A 9,223-nucleotide genomic window follows, 5' to 3' on the forward strand; every position below is an offset into this window, starting at 1 on the left:
ACTACCCCCAGTCAAATGGTCAAGCAGAAGCCAGCAACAAGATCTTGGTAAACATTATTAAAAGAATGGTAGCTAAAAGTACAGAAAATTGGCATGAGAAGATAGGAGATACTTTATGGGCTTACAGAACCTCAAAGAGGATAGCAGCTGGAACTACTCATTATGCTCTAACCTTCAGGCAAGATGTTGTACTCCACATGGAGATTAATGTAAGTTCTGTCAGAATTAAGAACCAATTCGCGCTACACAATGAGGAATACATTCAGGCTATGTGTCAAGAAATTGAGAACTTGGATGTAGCCCGAATTGAAGCTTTAACTAAAATTCAAGAAGGGAAGAGAGTTGTTGCCCGAGCATACAATAAGAAGGTAAAGTTAAAAACCTTCAAGGATAAGGAATTAGTATGGAAAGCAATGCTACCTTTGGGAGCTCAAATCAAAGGCTTTGGGAAGTGAAGTCCGACTTGGGAGGGCCCTTTCATTATCAACCATGTACTAGATAAAGGAGGATATTACTTGGCAGATATGGAAGGAAGCTTATAAAGGCATCCAATTAATGCTAAGTTTTTTAAGAAATATCACCCAACCTTGTGGAATGTTAGGGATTGCTACATTGAAGAAGTGTAAACATTGTGAGCTTATATATTCACCACAATTGATTTTCAAGGAGGAAATGCAAGCTAAAGTAGATTAAAGAAGTCATTTTCATTTCACTGAATGATGAAGTTACATAAGAATCAACTCAATAGTTTTACATCTTTCGCTAGGGCAGCTATCTTAGAATGGTATGTCTGCATGATAAAGAAGATTCTACTCGACTCCTCCAAAACAATGTTACTATTAGCTAACTATGCTTCAGCATCTTCAACTTTAACATTTACTTTCTTGACCTCTTCAATCTTCTGGTGAAGCTAACTGGTTAAGGTCGCTTGTTCAGCCTTAAGAACAGATAGTTACTCCTCCAACCTCTCAAGTTTAAAAGACACCTTTGTAATCCTTGCTTCCATAGCAGAATCTTCTACTACAAGTCCTACCAAGGCCTTTGACATTGATCCTAAAACTGACAAGGTCATGGTAGTTGATCCCGAAGCATACACTTATGATGATAAAGTGATCAAGAAAGCAGAAGCTATGGGGAAGTCTAGGCTTGTGGATATCCGTGCAAGGGAAGATAGCTTTATATTCAAAGTGGAATCAACCAGTGCGATTAAAGCTACCCGGCTATTTCTTAATGCCATAGAAGTCCTGAAACAGAAGTTGGACGCAATGCCCAACTTAGCCTGAAATGGGTTGGGGGTATACCAATTCTCCTTAGGCATATTGTTTTTTTTTATAGCTATAAGGACATGAGAAGTCTATGCAGGCCCTAAGAAATGTACTCTTCCTTCATCAAAGAAAAGTTCAGTATGTAGGCCTACCCGATGGCGATAAAGGCCGTTAAGCAAGCGGCGCATGGTGGAAATCCCCTCACCAGTCTCGCAGGGAGATTGAGTTCGAGTAACTTTGGGTGCCATTGGATGATTTTGAGGAGAATATGGGAAGAAAATCAAAATTAGGGGGGGCAAGAACTGAAGAACGAGATAAGTTTCTGGAAAGTCTGAAGGTTCTGAGAGTTCTGGGAAGTTCTGGGAATTTGAAGGCTCAAAATGGCTAAGGTACTTTGTCGATGAGTTTTAAGTGAGGATTATATAGTAAGTGGTTAATTAACGATGGAATTCGTGGGTTAGTGCAAGAGTTTTAGTTAATCGATGACTGCTTTAAATGGTACAAGTCCCAAGTGAAGGCGTGTGACAGCTATTTAATCATTATTAGCGTCTTTGGTTGTAGATTCAACAATGATTAAAGAGGGCACTATTTGGGTTAATATTAGAACATTGAATTTGAATGAAGGAAAGCCTAATGATACTAACTAAAAAGGGACCTGCCCGAAGCCCAGCATCAAGCCCAAGGGCAGATTAAAGCCTTCTTAGCCAAGATATAAGCCACATACTTACCATTGAAGTGACAAGTGATGGAGACTAATCTACTACCAACCAAAGAATACTTTCTAGTGGCATTCCAAGTAAAACGCTGATGACTCACTACCCTCCAAGTGTTTTCGGGTAAGAACAAAGTTACAACAGTCGGGCTAATCTGCCTATAAAATGAGGAAGAGGCCCCAGAGACAAGGACACTCAACCAATCAAACAAAAAAACATACAAACTCTGCTCTCAAGCCAGATTTGCATTCAAAAGCTGAAATCAACCCAAATTCAGTCTTTTTTATCGACAAGCTATCTCTTGTCCAGTTTAAAGCTCTGTTATCTCCCTCAGTGGCGTAGTTACGATTCCCTTGTGTAAACTTATTTACTATCCATCCCTTTTTAGCACATAAACCCTTGTTAATTCAAAGAGAAGTGATTGCAAGAGGTTTAACCTTGACAAACAAGGTGAAATCTTGCATGAGGCTCTTTGTTTGTTTTCTAAATTTGTAGATCTATTACTTAATGCATTCTCTAGTATGTATTCAAGTTTTCCATCAGTTTTCCTATCTTAAGAGTTCCATTTGCATCTGGATCTGGTTAGTTTAATGGATATGTTATCATTAAAATTAATTAAGAACCAAACAAATGACTTAAGAGGATCTGGACTCCCTTCATTCGAACATACAAGACTATGAACTAAAAGTCCTTGTTTACAAGGCAAGAAAAAGAACTTATGTGGACTTAACCCATCCACAACAATCCTTTGATAACAAGAGGTCTGAGTAACTTGGGGCACAAGTAATCGACTAAAAACACATTTGTTCTACATCTGTTGTACTGAGATAGCAGTGGCACGCCTAGCACTTAGTTATTTTTTATTGCGAGCCTCAAGGCCTACACCTAAGGCCCCACAAAGGCACATTTCAGAACTAGCTTTATCCTTTTCTTGGAGCACATCAACAAGTAAGAGCCCGACTACACGTCCAAAGTGTCAATCCCTTAGGGGGCTGTGCTAAGGTTCGAGAATCCTTCTCCAGAGATATCTTTACCCGAACAGTACCTTTAGAAGAGTGACTGACTTAAGTTGAATAATGTAACAATTAGTACTCATTTAGAGATGTTGGAAGATTCTGAAGTCGGATCCCGTCAACTACAGATTTAAACATAATACGTCAAAAACTTGAGCATAATTTTAACTAATTGACTATAACAAATGGTACGTTGAAATGCTCATATGAATACGAAGAACACTTCAAAACTCATAGATAAATCTTCTTTTTATTTTTTTTCCAACCAATAACATAAATCATATCCTTATTTCAACTATTCACTGATAACTCAAGTGGGGAAAGGAGAACAATTAAAAGAGATGAGAAGACATGATTGGACTAGGTAGGTAACCAAATGCATATCATGATGTAAACATATCTTGTCACAAATTTGTAGGATTGAAATTTGTTAGATATTTAGAGAGAAGGACCACTTCCCCACTCCTTACCACATGGATATTATTTCAACTTAACCATCTATTGTTGTCTTAAAAAACCCCACCTATTGCTAGGTGTTGAATTTTATCACAAAACCCTTGTGTTGTTACAAGTGAAACCATACACTTATATAGTATTTTATTTTTTTTATTCCCCGATGCGAGACTTATATTCAACAAAATTCATATCATGTACATTAAATTGTAGTATAGGGAAAACGAAACAAAAACATACATACAACATAGCAACTAATTAAGTTTAATGAGAAGTAAGAAAGAAAAAAAGAATACATGAGTACTTGATACATGAACCGGAAAGAAAAAAAGAGAGAAATACCTTCAATCTCTGGAATATGTGAAATTTTGGACCATTCTGGGCCGCTGTCCTTTTTGCACTTCTCTTTTAGAAGAGGACAATCAGAAAATGATACGTGTTCTAATTTGGTGAGGCGTTTCATAGCTTCAACCGTAGGTAGATACATCAGATTCCTGCACTCCCATATATGTAGGGACACAAGAGATGCAAGGTTCCCCAACCACTCTGGAAGAGCCTCCATTCCTTCAAACTCGCATATATCCAAATGTGCTACAGAAGTGAAGTGTTGAACTTGTTCAGGAAGAGACTTGAGCTTACGCCAACCCCACAAGCTTAACCTTTCAAGTTGTGGCAGAACCTGAAAAGAAGGGAATGAATCGAGCTCCTTCCAAAATCCACCAATTTCGAATTTCTTCAAGCAGGTGAGGTTTTCTAAACTCGGAATAGTTTCTAGATTTGGGCACCTGTTTATACTGAGTATCTCAAGAGAAGAAGACAGTTGTAGCCCATCTGGAAAATGGGCCAGACTTTCACAACCTCTGATAGACAGTGAATGAAGAGAGGTACAGTATTCCAGCTCAGTTACCAGTTGGCTTGTCCCTCCATCACAACCACCAATTTCTAATTTTCGGAGGGACCGGCAGCCCTGTAAAGTTAGAATGAACTCTAGACTCGTGCAGTCATATATCGCCAGAGAGTGGAGGGAGGGTGGGAGGCTGTGAATCCCAGTAGATGTCAGCTTTTTGCAAGAAGATATAGTCAAGTCCTGAAGAGAGGTACAATGTTCTAACCCACTCGGCAAGCTTGATAATTCAGGGCAATTGTGAATATCTAATATACAGAGAGAAGCGAGGCCCTGTGTGATTGGAATGGATGTTATTTTGGAGCAGTCTCTTATTTTCAACATTTGAAGAGAAGTGCAGTATTCAAGTCCATTAGGTAGACTGGATAACTGAGGACAGCCATCAATGGATAATTCACAGAGAGAAGCCAAGCTGTGCATATCTGGAATGAGCTCTAGACTACTGCAACCCCGCACATACAACGTCTCAAGAGAAACAAGAGTTTGCAACCCATCCGGCAGACACCTAAGTTTATGACAGTCAAAAATAATCACGGACTTAAGAGAAGTGCAGCACCCAAATACATCATCCATGGTAACAGAACTCATGTCCCAACAATTGTAAATCTTCAAACATGCAAGATTCTTGTTGTTTTTTAACATCCCTTCTGGCAGATAATCAAGTCCCTTTATATTCTTTATTTCCAAAGAGGTCAGAGTGGTCAGGTTGCTGCTTATATTGGATATTGGCATGCCGCTAGCCATAGAATATATGACTAACCTTTTAAGAGATGGAAAATGACTAGGAGCACTTCTCAATTGATTGCAATTGTGCAGACGCAGCTCCTCGAGGCATGGAAAGAGCACAATGTTTTCTGGTGCTTCCATCCATTCAATTAGACTGTTGGCACCAATGATAGCTAATATTTTTAATGAAGGAAAGGGACTTCCCATCATCCACGATGCAAATTTGTCACCCATGAAGTTGCGAATCTCTAAAAATTCCAGTTTAGTGTTCGGTGGTTGAAGGCCTTCTAGTACATCGAGGTCGTTAATATTGATCCGTGACCTGTCCCACACAAAGACTAATCTGCGAATGCCTGTCTTGTCCACTAATTTTGCCTTCCTTGCTTCTTCTCCATCTCTCACAAGCTCGAGATTATGAATGGATAATCGGCCTTTCAATTGCTTTAAGCCAGCCAGTTCCTCTATTCCACGACCTCTCTCCTTACCCACAATGAAAAAAGATAATGATCGGAGATTAGTCAATTGCCCAACCCCAACTGGATATATCTCATCATCTCGATCAAAATAAAAATGTCTCAGATTGATCAATTTAAGCAGCTCCTTTGGGAACTTAACTTTGAGTCTGAACATCCTCAATGTCTGTAGATTATAAAGCTTGCCAATACATTGGGGGAGCGTCCTCATCCTTGTTCTCGAAACATCTAGATACCTCAAGTGTTTCAACTCCCCAATTGAAATTGGTAACTCCTTGATAAAAGCCTCGCATAATTTTAACACACGTAAGCCTTTAAATCTTGATAAGATGTCACAATGAACTTCACCATTCCAAGAAATTGAGCGCAATTTATGTACACCTCCTTTTGATATTCCTTGTAACATTGAGGTAGAAATTTGCGACACATGTCGAAACTCATTGGATTCTTTGCTCTTTGATTTTGATACATATTCTGCAAGATCATGCACAAGATCGTGCATCTTGCAATGAGTAATAGTAGTAGCAGTATACGTATCCACTGTAACATCTTGAAAAAAAGAGCTCTCCAAGAGAATATTAAAATATTCATTTCCAATATCCTCCATCTCTAGATTACTTTGGTTGGGAGAAGGGCACTGAAGTAACCCATGAGCCATCCATACTTGGATCAAATCATCCTTTTCAATTTTGAAATCTTTGGTGAACATTGAGCAATATGCAAAACACCGTTTTAAAGATGGAATTTTCAATTCATCAAAACTCAACTTCAAAACCGACAAAATTCTATAATCTCCTTCTTGTAAATCCCACATTCTGTTGTTTAGAATTGATTGCCATCCATCACTCTTTTTGCATCGCATCATATTTCCTAAAACCTATTGATAGACGATCATGATTTCAAATTTTTATTAAACAATAATGGGCTATAAAATTGAAGAAGTAATAACAATATAACGTAAGAAATATCAAAACTTATAGAGGTACAGTCATTTTGCCATATTCGGCCATATCTGACCCTAACCATTTTTAGGCTATCGCCAATTCAAGGGGCTGACCCAAATTCCACCCCAATCCCAAAATCCCAGTTTTCCCACCCCAAAATATATGCCTCGGAAAGAATGTGGACCTAAAATTTGAGGATTTTTTTTTGTTTCCGCCCTCTATTGGAGATAGCCTTAGAGGGACAATCTTTAAGAGGTACAATTATTCCAATTAAGTAAGAATAGCCGCAAAATTCTAACCATATATGACCGTAGATAGTGAATGTATTAAGTAATTGATGTATCATAGCGCAATCATAATTTCTTTTATATATACTTATTAACCAAAGAATCACTTAGTACTAATGGTATTTCTCTTTACATGTAAGTGAGAGGTCTTAGGTTCGATTCTCGCCAAAGGCGGATTTAAATCACGTTATTACTAGTCCATTGTGAAGTTAAGTCAATCCCCTCCCATTTAATGTAGATAATATCCTTTGTTCAAAAAAATGATAATGAATAGTAACATTTTAAAATAACCTAGGCTAAGAAACTCGTGGGTTGGAACAATATATAATAACCATAAAAAAAGCATTTGAAAACTTGATCAAATTGATAATATAACTTACCTTTGCCACTAATGGAACACCTGCACATTTTTTGGCGATCTCCCTTGCCATTCTCTCTTGATCTTCAGTTAAAGGAGCACTATCATCTAGAAATGCTTTATCCCTTAATATGAGCCAACATTCATCATCTGATAGTTTTTCCAAATCGCACCGAGGAAATGTTTGCACAATTGAAGCAACAGTAATACTTCGGGTAGTGATAAGGATTTTGCTTCCTTGAGTATCTTTAACACTTAACAAACAACTCATAAAATCCGTCCATTGATGGGAATCTTCATTCCAGACATCATCCAGTACAAGCAAATATCTTTTCCCATTCAAATCTTCTTGAAGATTTTTTAGTATTGCATCCTTACCTTGCATCCCGGTCTTTTTTGGTTTAAGATGTTCCAAAATCATACTTAAAACCGCCTTGACTTCAAAATTGGTAGATACACATATCCATATTTTTTTATTGAAGTGTCTGCCTATCTCGGAATCATGATAAACCTTTTTAGCCAATGTTGTTTTTCCCAAGCCTCCCATGCCCACAATGGCCATAACCGAAAGAGAACTGATCTCTTGTGTATTGCTTGAGTTGATCAAGGTTGTAACTATCTCTGATGCAACTTCGTCCCTTCCCACTATGAACATTTCATCTTGAACAAAGCAAGAAACGGTCTCCCTACTGTCAAGTAATCCAATATCACGAAAGGACGCTGGATCTGCGGACCTAGCAACTAGTCCAATACTAGCTGCCATCTTATTCAAATCCTCCAAAGATGCGTTCGTCTTCTTAATCTTATGTGTCATTTGGTGACGAAATGCAATGGGATTGTGGTGTGAAAGGAAGTTCAGTACCTTTTTCTTCATTTGGTTTCGCAGTTCCACCTTGCGCCGGAGAACTTCATATTCGTAGTCATCCAACACATCATCTGCATCATGAGCTATGTCTTCAAGCTTCTTCACCCAAAGTTCCACCGCTTCGCTCCGAACTTGTGATTGTTCGGCATCTCGTAACATAGCTTCAGTGATGTACAATGAATCACGCAGCCTTGTGACTTCCTCTTCGAATCCCGAGAGAAGACTGAATTCTTGAGCGGCAAGTGAAGCCACTTTCTTCAGTATTTCCTTGGCACCAAAAGTAAGAAGTCCGTCCATCTTTCCCTCTGTATTACTCAAGGCAAAGAACACGATGAGTAATCCGTTGAGAAACCAACAAGAAGATTTAAGGCACAACGTATTGCTCTTGACCTGATGAGTCCTGATACAACTATAGACAATTCTCTTCCGTGGCTTCCCTCAAAAGTCGCAACCAGCTGTTTGTATTTGTCATTGCATTCATGTATTATTAATTTATTAGTTTAGGGAAGCACATCGCCAAGAAGCAATATTTGTTTATATAGACGAACAGCTCGACCACTTTTTTTAAATTATTTTTTGCGCACGTCTTACGAGGTCTATTTCATATCAACTGTTCCGGTCCGAACCGATTATTAAGTCTTCCGTTTGCTTTTATTAAAATTATTGAAATCTTCACTACTATTGAATATATTAATAATTTTAAATTTATCTAAGTTTAGACAAGAGTAATCTACAAATACTATTCTAAAATATAAACAATATTCTAGGCATAATTTACTGAACAATTATAGAGATTATATAAAGAGAGAGGGTGCAGCATAAAGAGAAAAAGAGAGATGTGTAATTGTGAGGTGTGTTTTATTTCACCTCATTATGTCTTTATTTATAGTAGTATGGAAGGTTAATTCCTTACCCTTTTAGGATTACAACTCTAATAGGATATTAACTACTAAAGGGAATTTTCAAAGATATCCCTAAATACACTAGGATTTACACAATCACATTCCTAATCTAATAGGACTGCAACAACTCCCCCTTGAGTGTGTAAATACTAAAGTAAATGGCGCATCAGGTCTTCAGCGATGAAGTAAGTACAATTGATGAAGTTATCGGCACAATGAGTGAATGCGAGTCTCAAATCAACAGAAGAATTCATAAAAAATAAAACTCACAAAACCTCGTTATGGTAAAACCCAAGGTAGGAGAAAAACTCATAGACTAA

At 37.9% G+C, this 9,223-nt stretch overlaps 1 protein-coding gene across 1 annotated transcript; it reads right to left on the reverse strand.

Moving 5' to 3' along the window:
* Nucleotides 1-2,630: 2,630 nt before the first annotated feature.
* LOC126618829 (putative disease resistance protein RGA3) lies at nt 2,631-8,364 on the reverse strand. Its single transcript, XM_050287014.1, has 3 exons — nt 7,159-8,364; nt 3,787-6,424; nt 2,631-3,113 (listed from the first exon to the last, which is right to left on the reverse strand). The coding sequence occupies exons 1-3, from the start codon at nt 8,296-8,298 to the stop codon at nt 3,064-3,066; spliced, it is 3,828 nt and encodes a 1,275-aa protein (XP_050142971.1). The 5' UTR covers nt 8,299-8,364; the 3' UTR covers nt 2,631-3,063.
* Between the last annotated feature and the right edge of the window lie 859 nt (nt 8,365-9,223).

This window comes from Malus sylvestris, chromosome 4 (genome assembly GCF_916048215.2).
Source record: "Malus sylvestris chromosome 4, drMalSylv7.2, whole genome shotgun sequence".
Lineage (NCBI taxonomy): Eukaryota > Viridiplantae > Streptophyta > Magnoliopsida > Rosales > Rosaceae > Malus > Malus sylvestris.